This window comes from Callospermophilus lateralis, chromosome 7 (assembly GCF_048772815.1).
Source record: "Callospermophilus lateralis isolate mCalLat2 chromosome 7, mCalLat2.hap1, whole genome shotgun sequence".
Taxonomy (NCBI): Eukaryota; Metazoa; Chordata; class Mammalia; order Rodentia; family Sciuridae; genus Callospermophilus; species Callospermophilus lateralis.
This window is the reverse complement of record NC_135311.1, coordinates 135088629-135116524: the sequence shown is the minus strand read 5'-3', so window position 1 is coordinate 135116524 and position 27896 is coordinate 135088629. Positions and strand designations below refer to the sequence as shown.

The 27896-nt window shown below is 56.7% G+C and overlaps 1 protein-coding gene across 1 annotated transcript; it reads right to left on the bottom strand.

Moving 5' to 3' along the window:
* Nucleotides 1–6: 6 nt before the first annotated feature.
* Nucleotides 7–27896, bottom strand: Lrrc38 (leucine rich repeat containing 38). The gene is given in 3 exon segments (XM_076863357.2): nt 7–335; nt 26490–27246; nt 27249–27896. Coding segments are annotated over 3 exon segments (1659 nt in total). The 3' UTR covers nt 7–81.

Genomic DNA, 27896 nt, shown 5'->3' with positions numbered 1-27896 from the left:
CCGGTCTTCAGCGCTTTCCCCTCCCTCTCCGAGAGGCTCAGCCGGCTGGGTGTTGCCAAGGGACGCGCCCGAGCAGGGGGCTCAGTCGTCCTCGTCCTCGTCCTCGTCCTCCGCATCCTTGTTGGGGGCGCATCTCTGGAAGCACTGCACGACGGTGGCCAGGAAGAAGCTGGAGATGATGGCCGCGATGGAGACCGCCACGCCCGAGAAGATGATGATGAACAGGTCGGTGAGCGACAGGCTGAACTTGCACTCGCTGAAGCTGGCCTCCGACAGCTGCCGCAGCGCCACCCTGCGGTTCTCCGCGGGCAGCGAGCACTGGATTTCGTCCAGGCCTGTGGAGAGGCGGTGGCCAGAGGGTCAGCCTCAGCCCGGCCCAGCGGGAGTCCCGCCCCACCCCAGACACGAGGGGACAGGAGCTGGCCCGAGCGCAACTGGGACTTCTCTAGACCTCAGAGTCACCGTCGTGGGGAGAATCAGGACACGGCTCTTCCTGGGCTCCTGGAGGGTTAGGGGCCGGTTGGGTTTGGAGTTAGGGTGACATGGGGCGCTACACTCCACTTAGGGCTGGGGACCTCTCTAGACCCAGTCACAGCCAGCCATGGCAGGGAGCAGGAGGTGGCAGCAGGTGCAGGGACTAGGAGCAGGGCCCACCCGGTGGCAGGACCCTCCGGGCTGCAGGGCCATCGCCCCACTGGATACCAAGCTCCTCTCCACCGTCCTCAGGGCAGACAGGAAGAGAGGCTTGCCACCGTGTAAAGCCCACCACCCCGACACAGGAGAGGGGAGGAAGAGGGGGCAGCTGGAGGGGGCCTTCCCGTGGCATCTGGTACTTTTTATTTTTTTGTACTGAAGACTGAACCCAAGGTTGTCATCCACTGATGGGGACCGCAAATCAAGTCAAGATGGTGGAGGAGTGGTTTGTGAGGCAACGCCATGGAGCCATTAAGATGGTGGAGATTCCTTAATGGCTGATTGCTGTATCTGGTTGATGCTAACTGAGTCAAGCTGGGTGTCATCAGTTAGGTATATATACCTCTGCTGTTCCCCAATAAAGCGGCTCCCGCTACCTTGGGTGCCCACTACCTGGAGTTCCCCCGCAATAAAGCAGTTCCCGCTTCAACCTTCAAGTTGCTTGTCACCTCTGGGTTATTTTGCCCAGCCGGACTGTGGCAATCCACCACTGAGTTACAGGTTTCATAAGCTGCTGAGGCTGGCCTTGAACTTGGGATTCTCCTGCCTCAGCCTCTTCAGCGAATCACTGGGACAACAGGCATGTGCCACCACCCCCAGATGGAGTATTTGATACTTGGAACTTGGGTGAAGCTTCCATGTGCTGAAGAGTCACCAGAAGACTGTGCTTGGATGCAGGCTCCCCAGGGATCCATCCTGAGGTGGGGGGGGGGGGGCTTCTCTGCATTTTTTTTTTTTTTTTTTTTTTTTTTTAGTACTGAGCATTGAAACTAGAGGTGCTTAGTCACGGAGGCACATCCCCAGCCCTTTTATTTACATTTTACTGAGAGACAGGGCCTTGCTAAATTACTGAGGCTGGCTTTGAACTCCCGGTCCTCCTGCCTCAGCCTTCTGAGCCGCTGGGATTTCAGGGAAGCACCACTGCTCCAGCCCACTCTGCATTTTCTAATAACTGGGGGATTCTGTTGTGGCTGGAGGCAACTTTGAGAAGCTTCACTATCCAAACACCCAAGGAGGAGCGGGAGGGGCCTGAGCCCACCCCTGATACGACCAGAGGAGGTCTCTTGCACTCTGCTTTCTGTGTTGGGTTGACTGTAGGATTTCACTTGAGTGTTTGACTAATTTAAGAAGAAGCCTCAAACCCTCCAGTCTAGAAAAATGTTAAAGACGGAGCCCATGCTGAGTAAGGGCTTGCTAAAAATAACTACCACACCACCATCTGCACAAGGATCGCTCCATAGGACTCACCCAGGCTCTGTTCTGAGCACCTGACTTAGATGAATTCATTTAATCCTTACAACAACTCCGTAGAAAGGCCTCGATATCAGCCCCACTTTTCAGATAGGGAATGGGCTCAGACAGGTGAAGTCACTACTCAATGTTGGACAACTAGTAAACGGCTGAGCCCGGATTCAAACCCAAGCAACCTGGCTCTGGAGCCACTATGCCTCCAAAAGGAAAAGAAAAGGAGAGAAGCCGGGAAGAGAGGGCAGGGTGGGAACAAAAGACTCTGGCACTTCCTCCCCAGGGCTGCCATCAGGTAGCCACCTGGTCATAGGAGACGCAGTTTCCAGGGTAAACAGTTCATAATATTTTTAGAGACACCTCTGATGACTCCCCTGCTTTGGTGAGTTATTTCTCTTGGGGTCCCCCCGTCTGCCATCAGTGGAGTAAGAGGTGGTCAGAGTGACAGGCAGGTGAAGTCTGTCCCTACCCTGGACTTAGATGAGCCTAATGGGTGACCTGCCCGAGGCACAGACACCGATCCCCGTGACAGGTGGCTCTCTAAGCACTCATTTATTGATTCAACAAACACATGTTGAGGATTCTGCCTGTGCCAAGGAATTGATGACAAGCAAGGAAAATAAGGACCCTACCACCCAAGGGTGTAAACTTTAACGGGAGAAGACAGACGCTCATTCAATCATTCAACCAAAAAAAAAATTTGTGTAACTTACTTTGTGCTAGGTCCTGGGGCTGCAGCAGAGAACAAAACAAAACTTTGGCCTTCTTGTGCCTTATTTATTTATTTGTTTGTTTGTTTATAGATGGGGTCTTGCTGCATTGCCCAGCCTGACCTTGAACTTGCAAACCTTCAACCTCAGCATCCCAAGTAGCTGGGATTACAGGCCTGTGTCACCGCCTGGCTTCAGCTTGCAATTTAGATGACAAGGGAGTAGATCAAGAAATACATTAAACTGTTAGGATGCAACACCAAGGTGAAGCAGTTGAGGGTGAGTGGGAGAAAGGACTCTGTAGATGGGGAGGTCAGGAGGAACAGTCTAAAGGGTGAGGAGGAACCAGCCTGCAGATCATTCTAAGCAGAAAGCCTGGGACAGGGCTCAGCATCTGAGAAACACAGCATAGCCAGCAGAATGAGAAAGGAGAATTTAGTATGAGCTGAGCTGGGAAATGGACCTATATTGAGATGAAGTTTTTGACTGCCAAGGCCTCTGAGTGAATATTATGAACAGAGCCCCCATCTCCACCACGAAACCTCAGTGGACATGAACTAGAGATACGGGCTATGAAATGCTGAGCCACTAAAGGGCCACTTGTTACCAAGCACATTCTACCCATCCTGACTGACACATGCACAAAATGAACTATGTACCAACCCAAATGACTGCTGTGATTCTGCAGACCTCAGATATAAGAGAACATGTGATATTAGAATGCACAAAGAGCTCAGAGCTTGGTTCTGATCTGGAAGAGGAAGGATAAACAAATAGAGCGGTTGTAACAGTTTCATTACGCTTACTACCTGCAGATATGGTTCTATGTATAGGGGACAGGGTGGGGACATAGCTCACAGGTAGAATGCTTGCCTAGGATTCATGAGGCCTTGAATTAATACATAGTTCATACTATGCATGCATCAGTCAGGATGGGTAGAATGTGCTTGGTAACAAGTAACCCTTAGTGGCTCAGCACTTCACCAGTCTCTATTTCTGGTTCAGGTCCTATGAAGTTTGCTTGTGGAGATGGGGGGCTCTGTTCATCAAACCCAGGACTGCCAAAACATGGAAAAAGAAAAAAATCTCAACCTAGATGCTACCTATCTATTAACTCAATTCTGACAGAAATGCACGAGGCCCATTTATGAGAAAACTAAAGGACCGTATGCTGTCAGGGCTTTCTTTGGCAACAGGGCTTCATAGTGGAAGTGGCAAAGTGAGGATCTGGGCCTGGCACTCGGCTCTGGAGGCCCACGCTTACCCTTGGAGCGTAAGGTCCACTTCTGCAGTGGAAGTAGCCAGAGAGATGTGAGGACATCATCCTGACATCAACTCACCTGCCTTCCTCACTACCTCCCAACTCTCGGGGAGAACTTCTCTAGCTGTTTTTTCAGAGCTTTCCAGTTTCACAGAGCTGACCCTCATCCTGTTCCCAGCATATCTGAAAGTCAAGATGATACCTTCCCACCTTGCTCGTCACCAGCTTGTACCCTGCAGAGAGCTGCCCTTTTAATTGCCTGGCACCTCCGTGACCACCTTGGGATTCTTCTTGGTGTGTCGTTCCTCCTCTAGCTCAGAAGCACAAGATGAAGGGTGCGTGTCTGTCCTTGTCCATTTCTTGTATGATCCACAGCCCCCCCACCAATGCTGCCCTCTCGCCATGGGAACTGTTGCCTAGCAACCTGACTGCAGGCTCTCCTCCCTGAATCAGTGCCTGCTTTATAGACCCAAGGATTAGGTGGACCAGGCCTCTGTGGGCTTCCCTGGCTTATACCTGGCTACACTTTTGAGTGTTTCTTTCTTTTTTTTTTTTCTTTCTCTTTTCCTTTTCCTTTTTTTTTTTTTTTTTTTTTTTTTTGAACCCAGGAACACTTTACCACTGGGTTCAATACCTTAGTACCCAAAATTAAAAATTTTAAAAAGGCCTGGGGATGTAACTCAGTGGTATTGGACCCAAAGATGCTGTGCCGTGTCAAGCCTCTTTCTTTTCCTTAAAGCAGCCAAACTTATCCAGGTACAGCCGAGCCCGCCTGTCATCACAGCAACTCGGGAGACTAAGGCAGGAGGATCACAAATTCAAGGTCAGCCCCAGCAGCTTAGGGAGGCCCTCGGTAACTTAGTGAGAACCCGTCTCACAATAAAACATAAAAAGGGCTGGGGATGTGGCCCCCGGTAGAGACCCCCTGGGTTCCATCCCCAGTACCAAAAGGAAAAAGCAGGAAAAAGAAACCCAAGGTAAGCCTACTTCAGAGCATTTTAAGTGTTTCTGAATCACACAGAGGAGCCCTGAGGCAGTGTGTTGGGGGTCCCTTGAAGACACTGGTCTCCTCAGCGGAATCCAGTCGCCTCCCTCCTAACAGCCCCCCTCCCCAGCCAGAGGTGCCAGGAGGTCAGATGCGAGGGACGACGGCAGTGGGAGGCGTGAGGCCCCGGCAAGTGTGGGGGAGCGGGAGAGCCCTTGCAGCCCTCCTGCTCATAACTGGTCATGATGTAGCGGGGGGAGCTTCCTGGAAATCCTCCTCCTCCGTGAGCAGCCTCAGAGCCCGGGGCACCCACTCTTGGGCTCCGACTTGAGCTGGCCTTGGACTCCTGGAGTCCCCTCTGGTTTCCACAGTGTTCCCTGGGGCTTGAGATCCGTCTCCGCAATTTAACAAAGCGACGGTTTTCGAAATGTCACCTCACATTCTCTGTGGCTGGGAGAAAAGGGCCTGTTCAGAAAATGCCACGCAAGCCCCCCCCCCCCCAATGGGGACCAGCCGGCCGGGCCGGTGCCCTGTGTGGCTATCGTGATAAGATGCACCGACTTAATGGCTTTCTGTGGCTCACAAAGGGCAGAGAAACAAGATGAGCTGGACAAAGAGAGTCGCCCAGGAGATGACCCAGCAGAGGGGGGGCAGGGGCGGCTCCTAGAGCCATCTGCAAAGGCGCCCAGACTGACTGCAGGACTCTGGAGCCGGGGTCTCCGACGCTGGGGTCTCCTCCTGCTCTCCTGCAGGATCTTGGGTTGCTCGACCCCCCACTGCTAACCTTGGGGGCAGGAGGCATCTTGGTCTGGGGGTGCTGTCCCATGCACTGCAGGAAGCTTAGCAGCATCCCTGCCCCTTACCCCCCAGATGCCACAGCAGCCCCACCCAGAGTGCCAGAGTCCCTTGATGGGGGCAGACAAAGCTCCCTGCTGGAAACTGACCGCTCCGCTAAGCAGGTGGCTCTCAGGGACTGAAGGCTTATGTACAGGGGGAAACGAACTTTCCCGCTCTCTCTGACTCTGCACCGTTACAAAAGGCTTCTGTGACCTGGGACACTCGGGGGCTTCTCCCGGCCAGCAGGCTGTGATTCTGCAGTGGACATCAGCTGGCCTGTCCTCAAACCCAGTTCAGTTCTGACGCTACCTTCCCGGAGGTGGCAGCAGGTCCCGGGGTTGAGGCTTGGTGCCCAGGTCGGCCCTGACTCCGGTGCCATCTCAAGGCCAGGGTGCTCTCCCGAGTGCTGCCGACAGACCGGCTGGGAACGGGGGCTCCCGGAACCCCCTCCTCCGGTGGACTAACTTGCTTGAGAACCCAGGAAATGGATTTACCCGTTCACTCTAAAGGGTTTGACGAAGGGTGCAGATGCAGAGATGCGGGGAGGGAGGCGGGGGCACCCTCTCCAGAGCCCTCACCTGTTCTGTTACCTGAACCCTGACCTTTGGGGCTTTGTGGCGGCTTCATCTCGGAGGAGGCCGGATGGATTAAAGCTTTGGCCACTGGCGATCAACTTGACCTTCAGCCCCTCTCCCCTCCCCAGGGGCTGGGGGGTGGGACTCAAAGTCCCAACCCTCTACTTTTCCCAGGGACCAGTCCCCATCCTGCAGCTACCATTAGCATCGAAAAAGAATCTCTGGCTTCAGAGATGCTACAGATTTTAGGGGTTGTGTGCCAGGAAATGAGGAGTAAGATAAAAAATGTATTTCACAATGTCACAATTTGTGTCCCCCCAAGACCCATAGGTGGAAGCCCTCACCCCCAAAGTGATGGTGTTGGGGGACTGGCCTTTGGGAAGTGCCTAGGGTTACATGAGGCAGGAGGGGGGGACCCCATGATGAGATTAGAGCCCCCATAAGGACAGGCACAGAGCTGTCCCTCTGTCTCCTCCTCTGTCTTTCTGAGTGTCTGTCTGTCTGTCTCTCTGCCATGTGAGGACACACTGAGAAGCCAATCTTCCGCAAACCAGGAAGAGAGCTTTCCCCAGGGCCCCGCTTTGCCGGCATCCTGATCTCGGGTTGCAGCTTCCAGAAATGTGGGACGAGCCACGTTTCTGCCATGGTAAGACCCGGGTGTGTGGCCGGCTGCTCGTGGCCACTGAGTAGATGTGGGTTACTGGGCAGCTCCCTGCATTCCTGCATCACACACACAGGTGCATCTTCCCTTTGGGCGCCATGAAGGAGAGAGAGAGAGAGAAGGAGAGGTAAGAGCAGGAGGGAGGGAGGGAGACAGGAAGCACAGTCACCCTGGCCTCCAACAGCAAAGGTGGCAGGACACCAGCAGACACACTCCCAGATAGAAGAGGAGGGTGGCACGGAAGAGGAGAAGCTGGGAGGATCTGGGAGGAGAGGTGGGAGGCCTGGAGGCCCTGAGGCTGTCCGCATGGGGTGTGGGAGTCCCTGGAGTGTCCCTGCTTGACTTTCCTTGCCCTTCCCCAAGCCACCTCTTCAGCCGACTGAAGTACACATAGATCAAAATGTCACATTGTTTCCTAGAAATAGACACTGTTATTTGTTGATAAAACAAAGATATCTGGAAAACAAAACAACACAACAAAGAACAGCCCATAGACACATCCTCCTTCCTGCCCCTCTCCCCACGTTTTGTAAATAACCTTCTTGGTGCACAGCCAGGTTGGGTGGGTTCCTCACGATCTATGGCTGCTTTTCACCGCCAACAGCCGAGTGGAATAGCTGTGACAAGGCACATACCCTAAGTATTGACTACCTGGTCCTTTGCAGAGAAAGCGTGAACTCCTGTTTAGCGCTCAGCTCAGAGGACCCCCGCTCTGGGAGGCCTGTCCAGGTGGCTCCCGGGCTCCCCCTTCCCTTGACAGACCTCCTCCAAGTCTGACCCCCTCCCCCGGGGGGCCTGGGTCTCCCAGCAGTCAGGGTACGCTGCAGGAAGGAGAAAATCCAGATCAAGTCAAGCAGCCCAGGTGACAGGATCCTGGGCAGCTGTCCCGCTGGGAGCTGGAGGTGGGCCGGAGTGTGAGTGAGGCCTGGTGGGTCAGCAGCACAGCCCGCCCGTGGCCGGCCCCCGGCTAGCTGCCAACCCTGCAGTTGGCTGGTAGAAAACTCTTTCAGACCTGGGATTGAGACCCACTGATGGGCTCTTGGTGGAAAGCCATTGGGAACCACCATTTTTTAATGATTTCTGGCTTCTTCATGGAAGCTCATCCCAGGTGCACTCCTCCTAATTATTACAGCTAATTTGTGGGGAAAAAAATAAGAGCAATTGATAACAGTCTCCTCCCGGAATCTAAGAACTGAAAAATGAATGAATGAAGGAGAAGCTGGGATTCAGGAAAAGGGGGGGTGAGCTGCCGGACCCTCTCCTGGGGAGGACTGTAAGAGCCTCCAGCTGCCTTCCAGCCTCTGTCTTGGAGACTGCCCCAATTTCCCCTGGGAAATGGATCTTTTACAGAGAAACCTACATCCTTGTCACCCTCGGTTCAACACCCCACCCCCTGGGGCTCCCCATCTCTCCTCTCAAAATGAAATCCACAATCCCCACCTCCATCCCCAAGCCCCTCCATGTCACCTTGTTTGCTGCTCCTCAAACTCCACAATCAGAGGACTGCCTCGGGGCCTTTGTACCTGCTCCCTCAGCTGACACATTATTTTATTGTACTGTATTTTACGTATCAGGGCTCCCCACCACAGAGCTATATCCTCAGCCCTTTTTGTTTTTTTAGTTGCCCATGCTGGCCTCAAACTTGTGATCCTCCTGCCTCAGCCTCCCGAGTTGCTGGGATTCCTGGGTGCACCCCAGTTTCTTCAGGTCTCTGTTCATATGTCACCTTGTGGACTAGGCCTCCTCTCCCCCACCTAAAGCAGCCAGTCTCCTGACCTCTCCTTGTTCTCCATCCCCACCCCCAACCTGGCTTTGTTTTCCACACCGCCCGTGCCACCCACATCCCTGCATGTGTTTAGGTCCCACCTCCCTGCGCGTCCCACCCAAATGTCACCTCACCCCCCTGCTGCATTCCGGGACTCAGAGCTCGCAAACAGTATTTGTGAATGAACCTACAAATAAAGACAGGCTCAGGGCACGTGACTCCCCAGGCCACCTTCCCTGCAGACGGGTCCCCTCCGTTGAGGACAGAAGCTCTTCCCCAGCTTGGTCAGCAGCGGGAGGAGGACGCTGGGTGGGCGTCTCCCCAGCCTTTCCCTCCTGGGAGGTGGGAACTCTCCTTGCTCTTTGGAGGCAGGTGGATGGGAACAAAGCACCTGACCCTCCTGCAGCCTCCGCATGTCCCCTCCTCTCTGAGCTGCCTTTGTCCCTGTAATTTGCAAAATAAACTCTGCAGCTGGCTCTATGGGGACCCTGGGTCACAGATTAAGGGATGGGACAGGTGTGTTCCTTACTTAAAGTTGTCCACTTGGAATAATGGCCGTAGCCTCTCTCCCCTGCTTGCTCAAGTTATTCCGGGAGGCAGGACCCAGAGGGCACCGGATTGCAGCACCCTCACCTGGCAGAGCTGGTTTGGACCATGCTGCCCCCGGTGGTGGCCCCGGCTCACAGCACCCGGAGCACTAACGGGTTATTCTGAGGGTTCTGTTTGATTTTTAGGTAACTAATTGTCACAAGCCGGTGGCCTAAGGCCTCTGTAGGCCAGAGTCCTGAAATCGGAATGGAGCTGTCAGCAGAGCTAGATCCTGTGACAGTCTGAGCGGAGGGAGCTTCTGTGGTAAGCCATTGTTGTAAATTGTGGCCGCCATTAGAAGATGGCGCCGGCTTCCACTGTGGCCTGTGATAAATCAAATTCCTTTGTGGAGAGTTGGCACGATATCTCTTGCCACCCTATAAGAAAGATCCACGCGGCGGCTTAAGATTGGTACGTGGGAGGCTTTATTAGGCTGTGCTTGGGCCCTCGGAGGGAGAGAAAGAGAAAGAAAGGGAGTCACTAAAAGATACTTAAATCAAGGCCTGAATAAACTGCTGAAAGAAGATTCCTGAGTTGCGTCTTCCTTGCGGGCAAGGGGTCGCGACAAGCTTCCCGCCTCCTCCACCCTCCGGTGCCCCAGAGGGTCCTTGGCTGGTGGCCTCAGCCCGCCTCTGTCGCCGCTCCGCTCTGCAGGGCCTTCTGCTCTGACTCTTTCAAATCTCCCCCAGCCTTCCTCCGAGAGGCCACCTGTCGCTGGATTTCGGCAGCCCTTCCCTGAGCCCGGGATGAGCTCCTCTCCAGATTCTTCACTTTAATTACGTCTGCAAAGACTTCCCAAATAAGGTCACCTTCGCGGGTGTCTCGGGTGCCAGAAGTTAAAAGCCGAGTGAATCTTTCTGGGGGACACCCAATTCACCCCGCTACAAGGGACATCAATGTGATAGTCCCCCCCCCCCCGACCCTTTGGCTTCTCACCCTCCATCTCTCCTCACTGGGAGGTGTCCCTTGGGGACAGTCCCCTCTCCCCACCGAGCATGTCTTGAGGCAACCTTCATACAGCACACAGCCCTTTCCTGGCCGCGGCCAGCCGGGGACCTGCATCTCTTGTGTCAGGACAGAATCGCGGTGCGCTGGACGCAGCCCTGGCGGGGCCCATTCAGCCGCACCCCAGAGAGCTCCCCAGTGGGGTCTGTTTCCTGGATCCCCTGAGCCACCTGGTTCTGTTCTGCGCCTGCGTCTCCAGCCTCGTCTGTTCTGCAAATTGCCTGACGTCCTCCGGCTTCCTGTGGCCCGAGCTGCTGCCTAGACTTCAGAGGAGTTCCAGGACAAGCTGGACCCCTGTCCTGTCACTCTCTGTCCCTCTGTCCCAAATCACCTAACACTGCCCAGCCGTCCTAGCCCCGTGCATAGTGGCTTGAGGGTCCTGGGAGGCGGTGGGAATGAGGCAGCTCGGCCCGCCTCCCCTCCTGGGCGACAGCCCCATGGCAGGCCCCCCCTGGTGGGCTCAGCTCCCCACCTCGGCCTTCACATGGGTCCCCCTCCAGCCCACGTCCACCAGAGCCACAGTGGGCTCCGTCTGGCCCAGGCCCAGGTGGGACAGGCCCACGGCTCCCTCCCTTTAGAACCACCCAGCTTCTCCGTCAGGGCACACTCAGGGGAGACGGGGCCTCACCCCTGCGAGGGTCCTGCCTGTCGCCCCCGGCCCCCCGCCAGGCTCGCTCCCCTTGACTGATAACTTGTCCCCGCAGCTGACACCTGAGCTGAGAGGCTGACGAACTGCCACCCTCCATAAATAGATGGTGACATAGCAGATGGTAGATTGAGATTAATCTCTTGCGCCCCGACCGGCCCCTCGCCAACGAGCAGCCTGTGGCCAGGGAGATCTCGGGGCCTTTCCCTGAGCTGCGCTCCTGGGACAGTCCCACCCTGACCAACAGCAGCCCCCGGTCAGCACTAGTGTCCTTAAACATGCGTGGCAAAGGCTGTCCCCACTCCGAGAAAGCAGAAAGGGGATAAAAGAAGCCCATGAACACACGGTTAACAAGCTGCTCTGTGCCCTTCTAGGTTTGTTTCTGAGCGTGCGTCTCCAAAAATCTGCAAAGAGAAAGAGCCTCCGCCACTGTGCTGGACCACACGGAGAGCACCTTGCCATGCAACCAAAGACCACTTTTTTTTTGGAAGCAGGGATTGAACCCAGCAGGGGCTTAACCTCTGAGTCCTATCCCCAGAACCTTTTACGTCTTATTTTGAGACAGGGTCTTACTAAGTTGCTGAGGCTGGCCTTGAACTTGCAATCCTCCTGCCTCAGCCTCCTGAGTCACTGGGATTACAGGTGTGTGCCACTGTCCCCAGCTTCACTGGCTATTTCTGTGAACTGCCTGCCCGAGACCTGTGCTGTGACCTTGGCAAGTCTTCCCCAGGTGTGAGGAGGGCCTGGTGGCAGGAGGGCTTGGGCAGGGAGTGTGTTGACCCAGGCGCTCCCTCCACTGCCCACTCCCAGGGATGGTGGCTCATCCTGGAGGAAGGACGGACCCAGAAGCTTCTCCCGGGACCCTTGGACACTAGTGCCTGCTCTTGGCAGGAGTTCACACCTCCCAATCACTTGCATCTTCTGCCTGCCGCTCACTTGGCCAAAGTGACGCAGCCTGTGCAGGTGAAACCCCCTCCCCGCCCCCCCTGCCTGCCTTTCTGTTTTTGGTTTTGTTTGTTTTTGTTTTTACAGAGAGGCCCAGAGCAGTCAGGGAATTTGTCCAAGGTCACCTGGCATCTGGACCAGAGCACAGATCCCTGATTCCCTGTTTTCATGTTCTTTCCAGGCACCAGCTTCTAAATCCAGTCTGAGCACCTGGAGAAGAAGGTGCGTGTGCTGTGGCTGCAGCAGCAGCCGCTTCGTGCTACAGAGGAATCCTGCACGAGGAGACTCCTGCTCCTGCTCCGGGGCGGGGGTGCCAGGGAACGCTGCCTCTAATTTCCCATAGTGCTGACCTTTGTCCTCCACCGTCACTTTCATTAAATATCCGCCGCAGCCTCACGGGAGGAAAATCCCCAATCACCCTCCCCGTCTCGGCCGGCAGGCACTTGGGCTGATTAAGTAATAAGCTGATTTCATGAAGAGGAGGCCATCTCCGCAGCATCAGGTCAAGGGCCCGCCCCGCTCGCCCTGCTCTGCAGACAGAGGGGCTGTGGCAGCCTGGGCCCTGCCCAGGGTATTCGGACCCGCCCTGCAGCCTGGCCCCCACCCTGACCTCAGTCCTACCCCGAGCCCGGGAGACTCCATGTGGGTCATGTGGGTGTCCTGGTGTGTCTCCGCCCCGGCAGGGTCTCAGCCGGGACAGTCACCAGGGCTAAAGTGGGATTCTCTGGAGTTTCCACCATTGCCACCAAGATCACCGTCACAGCCACCGTCCTGACCCTCACTGCCACCACCACCAGGCTGTCCACCTCCCCAGGTCCACCGCCACCACTAGGTGGTCTCTGTCATGCCACCACCACCTGGTCCACTGTAAGTCCAGGCCGCACCTGACCCCTCGTCCTGACCACTGCCAGTCTCCCTGTGTGGGGGGCTGGGCTGAGTAGGGTGCCAACCTGTGCCGAGTGACTATGGGGACCCGGGAGCAGGGAACCTTCTGGCAAGGCTGGTGTGGGGAACTCTGAGAGGCTTGGGAGTCCGGTGGCTCCCGGGGTCTGGGTGGCTATCAGAGGGCTCAGACACAGCTCCGCCCTTTCAACCACCGAACGTCCCCAGCTTGTCCCCAGAGGAGGGCTTGCTGGTACGCTGGAGAGGAGACAGGCCGGGCACCTGGGGTGGAGGGGGTGTGTGTGACTGCGGCCCCCTCCCCTGACGCTGTCCCAGATCGGGACTGTGACAGATCCCTCCCAGTCACCGGCTCCCTCAGGACCCTCGACGACCACGTGGAGCAGTGGTGCTGAACTGCAGTGACTGTGCCCCTCGGGGACTCTGTTAATGTCTAGTGGCACTTTGGGTGGATGCTGCTAGAATCCAGGGGACAGAAGCCGGGGATGTGGGTGACAGCGCAGACGCGCGCGGGGAGCCCCAGGAGGGAGGAGCCGGCCGACTGCAGCCTGCCGGGAAGGAGACCCAGCCAGGCTCTTTCTTGTCTTTTCTTTCTTTTTCCCCTTGAACCAGCGGCTCCCTGGGTCACCCGGGCTGGCCTTGAACTCCTGGGCTCAAATGATCCTCCTGCCTCAGCCTCCCAAGCTGCTGGCATTCCTGGCATGTACCACTGTGCGCGTTCCGTCCCCCAGACTCAAGCTCTGTCCCCCTTAAACAACCAGGCCTCCTCCCCTCCCCTAAGCCCTGCAGCCACCAGTCTACTTTCTATTTCTGTGAATGGGACCACTTTAGGGACTTCACAAAGGTGGAGCCCTACACAACTTGTCCTTCGGTGACTGGCTTACTACACTCAGCCAATGTCCTGAGGATCCATCCACATCAGAGCATGTGGCGGGATCTCCTTCCTCTTTAGGGCTAGGTAATATTCCATTCCAAGTACAGACCCGGTCTCAGGGGGTACTAGGGATTGAACCCAGCGGCTTAACCACTGAGCCACATCCCAAGCCCTTTTAAAAAAAAATTAAATTTATTCTTATTAGCTATACATAAACCAGCCCCTTTTATTTATTTATTTATTTTAATTTTGAGACAGGGTCTCACTAAGCTGCTTAGGGTCACTGAGTTGCTGAGGCTGGCTTTGAACTTGCAAACCTCCTGCCTCAGCCTCCTGAGTTGCTAGGACTATAGGCATGTGTCACTGTGCCCAGGAGTCTAGTCTTTTTAATTTTTTTTTTTTTTTTTTTTTTGAGACAGGGTCTTGCTAAGTTGTTTAGGGCCTTGCTAAGTTGCTGAGGCTGGCTTTGAACTTGTGATCCTCCTGCTTCAGCCTCCGGAGTTGCTGGGATGACAGGTATAAGGGATAGTGTCCAGTGTTGTATTATTTTTTTAATGAAAACAACTTGCTCTGAAAGCCCTGTGATGATCCACATCCCATGCACTCTCCCCAGCACACGCAGGACGTGTGTGGCTGTGTGTGTGCCCCTGACGTTCCAGACCCAGGAGACCTCAAGATGTGGACAAGCCGACGCACAGCAGATCCACCCTCATCATGAAAGATGGCACACGGGGCCGGTGGACGCTCAGGGCGGTAGCTCAGGGTAGCTCAAAGCAGAGTAACTGGCTTTGAGCAAGTGACTTAGTCTCTGAACCACGGCTTCCTCAGCCTAACGGGGCCGAGGCCCTGGGTTCCACATCTAGCACCAAAAAGCAAAAAAAAAGACACTCAGCGCTGCCACCTCCCTCTCCCACCCCCTCCCCTGTCCCCCGGAGGCTCCCCCAGTGCCCTCCTCCTGGGGCTGAGCAGTGCCCGTCACTGCAGCCTGCCCCCAGCACTCCAGGGCCACCTTCCGGTGAGCACGCCCGTCCCCCTGGGCCCTGAGTTCCCGGGTCCTGAGCAGCTCGGGGACAGCTCGGAGCCACCCCTTCTTCCGGGCAAGACCAAGGGGCAGGTCTGGGCGGGTCCTGGAGGTAGGACCCCGCGGCCACTGGTTCCAGAGCTGAGGTGCTGTGGGGGAGGTGATGGCAGGGGACCCTGGGAGGCTGTGCGGGGAGGGGACCCGAGCCTTGCTGTCCCCTCTGGGTTCACAGGTGGGAAGACAGAAGGGAGGCGACTTCCCTCGGCAGACAGAACCCAGCCCCCAAGATGCCCACAGCCCACTCCTGGGACCTGCGAATGTGTCACTATTAGGATCTCGAGAAGGAGACCATCCTGGGTCACCGGGGGGGGGGGGGGGGGCTGATTGTCACAGGGTCCCTAGGTCAGGGTGCCAGGTGGTCAGAGTCAGCAAAGGAGAGGTCACAGGGACGCGGCTGCAGGATGGGGACGGCCTCTAGAGGCCAGCAAAGGTGAACAGACACAGAGGGTTTGATTTGAGCCTGACAGACCTGCGTGGCCGTCCAGGTCCCAGTCCTGCAAGGCCACTGAGTGGTCATTTTAACCCCCTCTGTTCATGGTGACTTGTTCCAGCAGCCAAAGGACTTCACACAGAGAGCCGGTGGCAGAGCTGTACCCTGGAGCCAGGAGTCCACTCTCAGTTCCCTTCACCTTTGGGGCCGCCACATTGAGACACTGGCTCACAGTGAGCGTCTGGTCCCCTGAGTGGCTGTGGAGGTGTGGACTGATTGACTGCCATGGTAATGACAGCGAGGCACTCAACACATGCCTCCTGTGTGACAGACACCGTGCCAGGCACTTTCCAGGGATTCTCTCTTTGACCCTCACAGTACACATATTATCATCCATGTTTTATTCATGAGAAAGCTGACGCACAGAGAAGTTAAGCAGTCTACCCAGGCTCACACAGCCAGCAACTAAAGAAGCTGGATTGAAACTGTGATGAACCTAAATCCCAAACTGGTGCTCTCAGCCACTGTGCTATGACCCCTTTAATGGCCACCGTGCAAGATGAGGGGACCTGGAAATTGCAGGGGGGGCGTGGCTAGGATCTGGTCTTGGCTTTTCCCTAGTCTGCTTTGTGGCTTTGGGCAAGTAACTTGCCCAAAACTCTCTGAACCATGGTTTCCTACCTAAAAATGAAGCAGGGTAGATGAGATAATCCTACAGTCTTAGCTTTTCTGAATCTTCTGGAATGTTTGCTCCAAGAGGGCAGAGCCGTGGTCAGATTCACCACAGTGTCCTGAGCACCTGGCGCTGGGTTTGCTCTTGAGGGGGGCGGTGGTTAGTCTGCTCAGTTTCCGCTACTGCGTTCAGGTCACCTTTGGCGGATAACCCCCAGGGCCGGGTTCCCATGCAGAGACGCAATGGCCCAGCCTGGCTCAGAGCCTAAGGCCGGTGCTATGGACCCTAGGGGTGGGCTTGCCACTAAGAGACTCTAGTTCCTGAAATCCTGGAGCCTCCCTGCTCCACAGAACTCGGGCCTCTCTGGAGCAAGGCACAAGCAGGACAAACATCCACGAATGAATGAAGGAGCCTGGTGGCACTGGCCGTGGGACAGCCCTGGTATGTCTGGAAGCCCGGGTCCCATGGGCCCACAGGGAGGGCCACTGGGGGTCAGTGTCCTGGCCCCGGGGCAGCTGGACGTGAACTGGATGTCCATGGTCCACATTTAGAAACCCATTCTGGTGGCTGGCAGGTGACCTGGCTTCCCACAGGGGCTGGGTGTGAGTAAAGAGAGACCTGAGCTGGACAAAGGCAGGTGGCTTCATTTCTTCTCAGCTGCAGGGGAGGAAAGCGGGAGGGGAGCCCTTGTCCTGGGCATCAGGCAGGTCCAGCCCCCCGAGCCTCTGCAGGCCCTGCCCCTTCAGCCAGCAGAACCAGGAGAGAACCACGGGACCCCAGAAGGTCAGAACCAGGACTGGAGGCTCCTGGGGAACCTCCCCCATAGGCACTCTGTAGCTACACTGAACCGTGGTCACCAGGCCCCTGCGGGAACGCCTCCAGTGGTGGTCACCTCCCTCAGCAGCCCCGTTACAGAGTCCTGACAGCCTGCAGGTCCCAACCACCAGTGAGTCTTCTGAGGCCACTCACAAGTCTCCTGTGTTCAGTGACCGCCCTTCAGGCAGCTGGAGACAGGGACCACACTCTTCCAAGCCCCTATTTTTGACAACTAAACACCAATTTCCAGAAAGACCTAAAATGTTTACTCTCCAATGCAAAGAGTAGCTGCTGCCTCCTACCAGCCATGGAGCTCAGGTGCCTACTCACAAGCTGTGACTCAAAGGGGCCTCAACCTTCTTCCCAGACGTCCCGCACCCATGTCCGCGATTCTACGCAGACTCGTGCCCTGGAGGTCAGGAGACCAGGGCTTCGTACAGACCTACCAATGCCCTGGGATTTGGGCATCAGTGCCTTTTAAATCCCCATGTCTGGGTGCCCACGGGGAGGAGTGTCACCTGCTTGTACACCACACCACCCAGCAGCTCTGAGCTGCCCGCAGAGGAGCTCCCCGGCATTCCACCTCTCCCTGCTCCACGCTGGTCATGGGACGAAGGTCAAGGGCAGGGAGTCTGGACGCTGAGAGAGCTAGGAGCCTCTTAGACTAAGAGGCAGTTCTGAGGGACCAATCGGATTCAAAGAGTTCAAAATCATGATCCTGCATCTGACTAAAGGGACCCTGGGCCCAGGAGTGTCAGAGAACTTATCTGTCCATTCACTGGAAGCCCAGCTGTGGCCCGGACACCTGGGGAGTGGCCTGCTCAGACTCCCTTCTCAGCGCCACTCCCTACACCCCATCCCATACCCACTGACTGAAAAGCTCCTGGTGACCATCATGGACAAGGTCACCCCATCCATTCCCCCAGCAGGATGGACCAGGAGAGGGACGGCTCCAAGAGGGGGCCAGACAGAGCCTCCCAGAGGCCCCAGGGGAACCTCTCGCCCAGCCTCAGCTCCCCGTGTGAGTGGAGCAGGGTGGCAGCGACGGAAGGTACAGTTTTTGCCAAGGGGACAGGAAAGCAGAGAAAGCTCATGGGTGGATGGAGAGAAGGCCATAAGACTGGACAGCAGAGGGGGACCCCAGCCTCAGTCCCAGGACTCCCTGGGCACCGCTGTTCAGGACCAAGGTTCCTGGTGGCACGTCTGCAGCCTGCAAACGTCCTTCCATCTGCTCGCACCCCTGAGGTTGGTTCCCGTTTCTGCAAAGGTGTCTGACTCGGCGGGGCTCACCGGCTATTGATCCATGCCCTGGGTGTCCTGTGCCCCCTCCAGCCACGGCCACTGCCAGAGACAGCACCACACATCCCCAGCTGCCACCTTCATTGGTCAGCAAGTGCTGGCAGTGGGACAGGGGCAACTGGCCCGTCTGTCTTTCACTTGGAGGCTCGGGGCTCAGGGAGGCCACAGGATGTGACCAGGGTCACAGACCCGGGAAAGAAGCCAGGGGAGCTGCTTCCCCAGCTCCTGCCCTTGCTGAAGGAGGTCTGGACATGCTCTGCTGGCCAGAATTGTGCCAGCCTGTGCCAGGAAGGCCCCCAGGACCGTGCCGCCACCTCTCCTCATCCCACCGTCCACCATCTACCCAGGCCGGGCTCACAGGCTGCTCGTCTCTTGGAGCCTCCCTTTCCATAGATCGTGCCAACCTCAGCGTCATGATGAATGCACCAAGGACAGGTGACGGAGGGATGGCGGGTGGTGAGGGATGGCCTCTGGGCGGGGGTGAAGCCAGCTACAGACCTGGTGATGGGACAACCTGGGGCTGCATGTCACCAGGCAGAGGGGGAAGGAGCCCAGAGGCTGGGGCTTGGCTTGCTCCAGGGATAGAGGAGGGCTCTGGTGGCAGGAGGGAGGAGGAGTTCTGAAACACAGAGAGCCAGACACGGCCTGCCGGTCAAGCAGAGGACCTAGAGGCAGAACAGGACCCAGGATCACACGGGACAGACTCCTGGCCCAGCCTGGAGCCCAGAGAGGGGGAGGTAAGAGGATCAGAAGAGCGTGAGCCAAGGGAGGGGAGGGGAGCAGGAGGGGGGGGGCGCAGCCGTCAGCAGCTCCAGGGCCGAGAGCAGCACAGGGGGCTGCGTCTCTTGCTGGTCGTGTCCAGGACACAGTGTGATGCGCGGAACCTTCACTACCCCCGGCCTACACAGCGTGGAGTCCCCACGCATCCTGAGGGCCACTGCTCCCCTGAAGGCTGAAAAGACACGCCAGCCGCCTCATCTCCCAGAACACTCTGGAGACCACAAGACGGGGGGACAGCAGTGACCAGACGGCCACGTGGCTGGGAGGCCTAGACCCTCTGGGATCTGAGTCCACTGGCAAAATCCCCCACGGGGTGTCCCTGGGGCTGTCCATGTACTGTCCCATGCTGTTCAACAACAAGATGTCCCTCGGAGTTAAGTGACAGAGTGACATGACAGAGGCGACCTTTTTAGAAACATCTGGTGTTTGGGAGCAGAGTAGCGGGACTCACAGGCCCTCTCCAGAGAGCACCGGGCAGGCTCACAGGGGTCACCTCAGGTCGTGTCTGCAGGTGGCTTTCCACCGGAACTCAGACACAGTGCCCGTAAAAGCTGATGCCAACCCCTGGACACCAATAGAGGCAAGAAAGGTGACACTCCGGTGACTCACCTCTCGGAGACAATTTGAAAATGCGGCAGCCTGTGACACCACAGGACATGTACAAACAGGTGACAGGCAGGGGAGAGGCCACTGGCAAGAGCAACTGAGACCTCAACCAACCCTGCGCGGGAACACGGTTCCTTAGGGATATAAACACACACAGAGCGTTGCCGGGCACCGTGGCGCACACCTGTCACCCCAGCGACTCAGGAGGCTGAGGCAGGAGGATCGAAAGTTCAAGGCCAGCCTCAGCAACTCAGCGAGACCCTAAGCAACTTGGTGAGACCCTGTCTCGAAATAAAACATAAAAAGGGCTGAGCATGTGCCTCAGTGGTAAAGCACTTCTGGGTTCTGTCCCTGGTACCAAATAATAATAATAATAATAAAAATTAAAAAATAAACATATGCAGTGTCCACGGGGCCAAACAATAATGCAGGTTAAAGTGACCAGGAGATGTCTTTGTGCTGCTATCCAACGGGGGGACTTTTTTAAAAAATTATTTTTAAAAAAGTTGTTGTTGATGGACCTTTGTTTTATTTATTTATTTACATACGGTGCTGAGAATCGAACCCAGTGCCTCACACGTGCTAGGCAAGTACCCTACCACTGAGCCCCAGCCCCAGCCCCAGCCCCAGCCCATGGGGGAATATTTAGAGCAATAACAGGTCAAGCCGTTTGGGCTCCAGACCTCAGTTCTGGGCTCCACTTACTGTAAGTCACTGCAGCTGCTGCAGATACTTGTGTTCCAGGAGCCACGGGTGTGGACGCAGACAGCTCGAGAGAGCTGGGGGAGGTGAGGGTCTCTTCCTCTAGTGTTTTCTAAGGAGTTCTCCCTGGGGTCATTCTTCGGCCTTTTCTGCTCTCCTTGCTCCTCCTGTCCTGGGCCTGGGAACTCTGAGCACTGGACCCTCTTTTTCCAGAGCTAGCATTTGAACCCAGGACCTCACGCATTTTTGCTAGGCAAGTGCCCCACCATTAAGCAACACCCCTAGTCCTTTAAAATTGTATTTTGAGAGAGAGTCTTACTAAGTTACCCAGATTGGCCGTGAACTCGCGATTCTCCTGCCTTAGTATCTCTCAGTAGCTGTGATGTGACAGGTGCACTCTGCCCTCTGAACCTCAGTGTCCAATGCAAACATTCCTCAAAAGGACTGCTAAGGACCAGCCTCCTGAGACCTAGACTCTCTGCTAATGGTCTCTCCAAGCAAAAATGTATCTATGGCTTTAAAAAGGCCTGAACCATCACCCTCTGTTTCCATCCAAAGAAACAGCTGAAAGTTATTTACATGCATTAGGACCCCCAGCTCTGCGCTGTTTACATACAAAAGTACATGGGAACAACCCGCCTGGCTGACCACAGCGGCAGGTCTGGTGTCTCTGTGAAACAACCTCGCCTCCGGGCTCTTGGGGTGGATTTTCAGAGCTGTGGATGGAGCCCAGCGGTAGAGTGCCTGCCTAGGGCGCATGGGGACCTGGGTTCAATCCCCAGCACCAAAAATAAATAAACAAACAAACAAATCCAAAGAACTATAACGAGAGTTCTCTCATTTCAACTCAATAAGAGAAAAAAGTATGAACATGTGCAGTCTAATATCAATTGGCTTAAAAATACCTATGAGCATAAGAAGAAAACCCTAGAACTTGAGTAGCGATGGGATTCTGAGTTTTCATTTTTTTGTTTTGTTTTGTTTTTATTTTCTTCATGATATTTCCTTACAATTCCCCAGTTTAATTACAGGAGCCAGTTATTTTCATAATCTGGAAGCGAAAATTGCTTTTATTTCTTAGAAGAAGAAATAGAGTCGCCTTGGGGGTCACTAAGGAGAAAGTACCGGTGTGACCTTCAGGAGAGGGCAGGCCTTGTCTACTTGGCTGAGAAACAGTTCCTTTTATCAGTGACAAGAGATCCCCATGTGACAGCTCCCGCCCTGGGAAGCAGGTGCTAGGAGATGGGGCTGGGTCCCCCAGCCAGCCCCAAGTCAGGCCAGGTAAGCAGGTGGGGCTAGTGACATTGTGCCTCTAGGTGTGTCCTGCCTGAAATGACTGCCCAGAGGGAAAGTCTAGTGTGGCCCCAGCCCCTGAATGACCTGAGGCTGAGGGCGGATCTTTGTGAGGAGGCTGTCCCCACTGGCCAGGGCCAGCAGAGACAGAGCATGACATGTGGCCCTGTTAGTTCTGCCCAGGTCCCCCTCCCAAGCCTGCACTGCACCTCCATGTGTCAAGGTCACAGGGTGAAAGACCCTTCACATGGTGCCGTGGGCTGTGACCCACCAGCCACCAAGGGCTGGGAAGGGCACCTGGGTGAATCCAGTCCCCCTCTCTCAGGCCTGGAGTGGGCATGTCCCCTACTTCACCCACTTTCAAAGCCAAAGCACATGGAGCCCCACGCCCACCAGCTACCACGTCTCAAGCCTAGGGGCCTTTTCCCCCTGTGGCTCCAGGACCAAGGCTGGGGACAGCGTAGGGAAAGTCCCTCCATCTCTGGACAGTCAGCTCAGAGTCCCAGCTGGTCTAGAAGCTACGCCTGCTTCCCCACGACAAGAGAACACAGCCTTCCGAATTCCAGCCGAGGGGTCTTCAGAGGGCCCCTGGCCTTCCCAGGCCCCAGCTCCCCAGTGGACCAGGATAATATCCCTTTCAAACCACAAAGGTGTTCGATTTGGAAGGCACCTTCCAATCCTCCTATTACTCATTTGATTGCAAAAGAAAAATCTGAGGTTCAGAGACAGCTGGCAACTTACACAAAGTCACACAGCTAGTGAAGTGCAGAGCCAGAGACCCAGCAAATAGCCCTTCCCACTGCAAGAACAGGTCTCAGGCTTGTGTGTGCCTAGGAAACGCGGGCGGTGGGGGCGTGTTCACCTGCAGGTCTCCAGCCTCGGCCCCGGGAATCTGCATTTTAACAAGCCCTCAGGGGATTCTCACCCAGGTGGACGCTCTGAGAACCACCCTGGAGCGCCAGGTCTTTGTGTCTTTGCTGCCTTCCCACTTGCTGGGCTGCCGTGACACACACCAGTGACAAGAGTGTCACCGCTGCTCCTCCTGGTCTCCTCCAGAACTCCCCACCCTTCCCTCTGTCCCCTGGCAGGTCACCCGAGTGATTTCCAAGGACTCCTGCCTCCAGGTCTGGAGCCCTTTCTGCTTAAAGGGAGATCATCACTGTCCCCTTGGGGACCACTGCCCCCCAGCGGCTTGGGACCCCTTTACCTCACGGGAGAACCATCAGACCAGGCATAGAGCTGAGGCTGGAAAGAGGAGGCAGCCCACTGTCACTCCAGGGAGCTGAGGACAGGGGAGCGAACGCGCTGGGGGTGGTCTCACTCTCCCTTCCCACATCTGTGAGAAAGGCCAGGCCCAGGGCTGGACACCCTGGAGTCCAAGCCCATCTCAGCCCCTACCCGCGGGGCCTTGTGAGGCCACTTCACCTTATTGGGTGAACTGTGGACGAAGAAACCTGCCAGGGAGGGCTGCTGTGGTCACCGAGGCAGCATTTGTACCTGCCATGTGACTGCCACCCAGAGGGCCGGGGGGCAGAGCTGCTCGGTAAAGTGAAGGACGCCCCCTTTAATGTCGAGTTCCAGAAAAACAACAGATAATTTTTTGTATCCGTCTGCCCCAAATTTTGCACGGGACACATTTATATTGAAATATCGCTTGTTGTTTATCTGGAATTCAACATCCATCGGGCGTCCTGGGTTTCTGTTTCGCGGCTGTGTTGGGGTTTGCTAACTGGCACTTGGGCACACGGGCCTCGCTGAGCCTCTTCCCTCCAGGAGGGCAGTTCCTGCCCACACCTCGGACTCTGACTGTCCTGCCTGCCGCAGCCTGGGCAGAGGGGACCAGAGGGTCTTGCCAAGCCCTTCCCTTCCTCCCCGGTTTGCTCTGTGGCCAAATACTCCCCCTCAGTGCTGTGGCCACAAGGGGAGGCTTACCTGGCAGAAGAACACATCTTTGCGACTGTCAGAGCTAGTCAAGGTCACGGGGAGAAAGCGCCGGCTCCCTCCTGCTTCTCTGGGGGAGGAGGGTGCAGGGGAGGCGAGAGGACAGGATCCTCTTTGCTCTGTCTTTGAAATCCCTCCCCTGGAAGATGCAGAGCATAGAAAGGCCTGGAGCTTGTCCCCGGTGAAGGCTGATTTTCTTTGGCTGAAAGTGGGTGGTCAGCGTGGCAGGGCTGGGAGCCAGGAGGACACTGCGGGGGGAGAACCTGTGCATCCCCCGGCTCTGTGAGATCTTGGGTAAGTCACACACACCACTTTGCAGGGCCTCCCCGTTACAGCAGACAGCACAGGCGGCACCAGCTGCTGTTGCAAGCACTTCATACATAAATAACACCCTCCCGACCTTCCCAGCAGCCCCGTGAAGAGCGACCCTACCATCCCCATTTCATAGATGAGAATTTTTTTATGGCCTGAGAGCACGGAAAGGCCATGCGTCTGGTAAGAAGAATGGTGTGCAGCTCAGTGCCAGAGGCAGGGATCCCACCCACGACCTTGGCCTCTGGGAAAAGTGCAGGCTGGGCAGGGGCTGCGGGGATAGAGGGCACCATCGTGCAGTTGTCCAGAGGTAAGTTCTAGCATTCCACAGCACAGAGGGTGGCCAGAGTTTGCAACCACCTACTGTATATTTTATTAAGTAGTTCACTTTTTTTTTATACCTTTCTTTTATTTTATTTATTTTTATGTGGTGCTGAGGATCGAACCCAGGGCCTTGCACACGCTAGGGGAGCGCTATACCACTGAGCTACATCCCCAGCCCCTACTACATATTTCATAAAGAACTAGCAGAGAGGAATTCAAAGTTTCCCAGAACAAGAAATGATAAGTGCTCAAGATGGAAAGGCTAATCATCCTGATAGGACCACTATGCCTTGTGTATCACGTTATCTCAGGGTACTCACAGATACACACAACTATCATGAGTTGATACAAATGTTTTTAAAGTGTTTAAGAAGCAGTGTACCTGCAGGAAGGAAGGGGTGACGGGCCCCCTCGGGGCCACCACTGGGTGCTGGGCACTGCTGAGCCCTGGCCCCAGCTGGTCTGTTCAGACCTCACAACAGGCAGGAGGAGAATGACGTCACTACATTCTGAATTAAGAGGGAGGAAAACTGAGGCTGAGAGAGGTCGGGGCTCACCCAGGATTACACCTCTGAGTCCAGACCTGAACTCGGGTCTCTCCCTTTAAGGCCTGTGCCAGTTCCTCCACCACCCACCTGCCTTTGGTTTTCAGGGTCAGGACACTGCTCTGGCTACATGACGAGGGCAGGGAGACCCACAGCCACTCTTGCCGCTGTGTCCTGGAGGTGCCCTCATGCGGCCTCTATCCGTCCTGATTGGATGAGACCAGTCCTCCCCAGCCTGCCCTGTCCAGAGCCTCTCCTTCCTTCTCCCCAGCCCCATGTAGCCCCTGGTGTCTGTTTTATGCCCTGAATGACAGACGCTGGGGGAGGGCTGTTCCCATTGCCATCACTCCACCCTCTCCCACACTACCTGGTTTGGATGCTGCCAGCCACTCGGTCAGATGGACCACACAGCGTCACCCACAAGCAAGGTGAGACCCAAACAAGCTAGGGACTACCACGACTAGCCCAGGTTTTAAGCCAGGACTCGAACCCATGACTTCAGACTCGAATCCAGGGCTGTGTGGAGATCTCAGAGGTCAGCTAGCTACTCTAGAGATGAGGAGACTGATGCCCAGAACCTGGCTGCCCTCAGCAGAACTGACCCTGACACCTCTGCCCCAGCGCTCGCCCTGCCCTGGAAGAGTGGGAGCCTGTTCTACCAAGCAGACCAGCAGTGGAGCAGACGAGGCCAGCCCACCAAACGGAAGGGCCAGGGCAATCGGCACCACGGTGTGCCCCCATCCCAGCGAGCCCCGCCACCCACTCCTGTCACCAGCACAGCCTTCTGGTGGATCAGGGGAGCGAGACAGGAGGACAGGACAAGTTTAAAGCTGGGGACTCTGTACCTCACAGACCAGATCTTTTCATGATCTGTGTACATGGTAGAGCCAGCCCAGAGTGAAATGCCAGCTGGGGGGCCTCTATCTACTAGGGAATGGCCACCCAATACCCAGGTGTGCCAATGGCAGCGCAGAACGAACAGGTGAACCCAGGAACTTTGCATGCAGCTGAGCAGCATCTCTGAGTTCTCAGTACATGGAAAAAAAGGTCTACTGCAGCCAAGTCTGCACCTATATCACCTTCTAAAACATGTGCCTTATGGTGCTGGTCCCCAGACCTCTAAAGCCTTGGAGGCAAGGTGAGAGGCGGGATCTGGCTCAGAGGTCACTGTGGGCACGATGCTCACAAGCTGGAATCCATCCAGCATGAGGACGTCTGCCCGGGTGGATGCTGGTGTCCCTCCTCCGCGCTGCCCCAGCGTCCCTCCTCTGACCTTCCCAAAGCCCCTAAACTCTGGGCACCCTGTATTCCTGGTATGTACATCCAAGTGGGTATGTACATACAGGTCGGCCCTGGAAGAGTCCACCAGGAGAGCAGGGGATCCAACAAGCTCTGACATTTTTGTTGGGCTTTTTCACATCTGGGCTGAAAAACCACAAACCCATAAATCATCACTGCATGACTGGCTGAGCTGCCTGCATTCCTCCCCAGGAATACTCCTCTCCCCTTTTGGACAGAGCAGCAAATTGGAGCTGGGAAGCAGAGACACCCGCTTGGGCTCCAAGGATGCTGAGCAGCCTTTAGAACCGGTGGCTCTTCTCCAAGGTGCTGGGAATGTGCTGTTTCCCACAGATGGAGAGCTTTCCACTTAGGAAGGACCCACAAACAACTGGAACCCAGCTGTCCTGGGCCTGGTGAGTTGATCTGGCCAAGAGGGGCACAGACCTGGCAGGAGAATTGGCCGGTCCCAAACTTGGGAAAGTGAGTTGATGAAGAAAAGAAAAGCAAGCACCTGGGTCAAGAAGCTCCAGCCCCCTCCTGTGTGTGCCTCTCCTCTTTCCCAGTAGAGATCAGACCCACTCTCCCTCGTCCCTTGCTGATGAGCCCCCAGACTCCTCTTCCGGGCTCAGCCCACCCCCCCTCCCCGCGGGCAGGAATCCCGGCTGCGGTGGCCTCCTCCTGCTCCCGCTCCCGCCCGCCCAGCCTGCCCAGCTCACCTTTGGGCAACTTGGACGTGTTCTCCTGGATCCAGGAAAAGAGATGGGCAAAGTCACAGTCGCAGAGCCAGGGGTTCCCGTCCAGGCGCAGGGTGCGCAGCGCCGGCAGCGCGTCCAGAACCGCCACGTTGAGGCGGCGAAGATTGTTGTCGTTGAGCTCCAGCACCTGCAGCGACTCCAGGGTCTCGAAGGCGGCCTCGTCCACGCCGGCCAGGTGGTTGTTGGCCAGGCTCAGCTTGACCAGCCTCCCGGCCGAGCGGAAGGCGCCGGCGCCCAGCTGGGTCAGGTTGTTGTAGCTGAGGTCCAGGAACGCGAGCTTGGCGGAGCCGCTGAACGTGCCCTCCTCCAGCGAGCGCAGCGAGTTGTTCCTGAAGTCCAGGTAGACCAGGTCGCCGTAGAAGATGAAGAAGTCCTCGGGGATCTGCTGGATGCGGTTGCCGGCCACCAGCAGCTTGCGCACGTCCAGGGGAAAGGGGTCGGGCACGCTGGGCAGCCCGCGATCGCGGCAGTCCACCGTGTGCGGGTCGGTGCAGGCGCAGCCCGCGGGGCACCCGTGCCCGGGCCCCAGCAGCAGCAGGAGGCTGCAGAGTCCGAGCGCCGCGGCGGGGCGGCGGGGGGCGGCGGGGGGCTCATGGCCCAGGGACGGGGCCGGCCGCGGCCACACGGACGCGACTCTCTGGGGAGCCCTGGCGCGTGGCCGCGCAGCAGGGCCCCGGCTGCAGGGCGCCGTGAGCCGGAGGGCGGCGGGCGGGGAGGGCGTGCGCCCGGGCGCGCGGGGGCGACGGAGCGCGGCGGCGCTGACCGACTGGGGGAGTCACGGCGGCAGGATGCGGGAGGGAGCGGCGGGGAGGGAGCAGCCAGGCGCTGGCAAAAGGATTTACCGGCACAGGAAATTAACCCGCTGGAAAATCCCGGGGGAGGTGGGAGCTGCGGGGTAGCCTCGCGGCTGTCGCCAGCGTGGCCCCAACTCGGCCGGGAAGTAAAACTTGGCCAGCGGCACTCGACGACGAAGTTCAGTTGCTGAGCCCCGGAGCGGCTTCCATAGGGCGTGTCTGGGGCATGCGCCCCGCACCCCAGTGCCCGCCTGGTGCCAAAGCGCGCTCTCTGCTCGCCAGCCCGCTCGCCAAAGGGAGCGTGGCCTGGTACACTCTCGCTTTGAGCCTGGGACAATCCCCACAGGCTATCTGGGTCGCGCCAGGGGCTGCTGGGTGACTGGGCTTCCCTCCTCCCACCTCCAGTTGACCCATCTCGGTGAGGCGAAGAGTGAGGGAAGCCTTGGTTGCCAGGGCCCCCGCGGTGGCCCCAAGGGCAGCCAGGACCAGTCAGCACTTTCCATACTGGCCTGAGCTTCGTGATAGAACTGGCATCCAGCCGGCACGGATCCGCTGAGGGTCTAACAACAGGCAT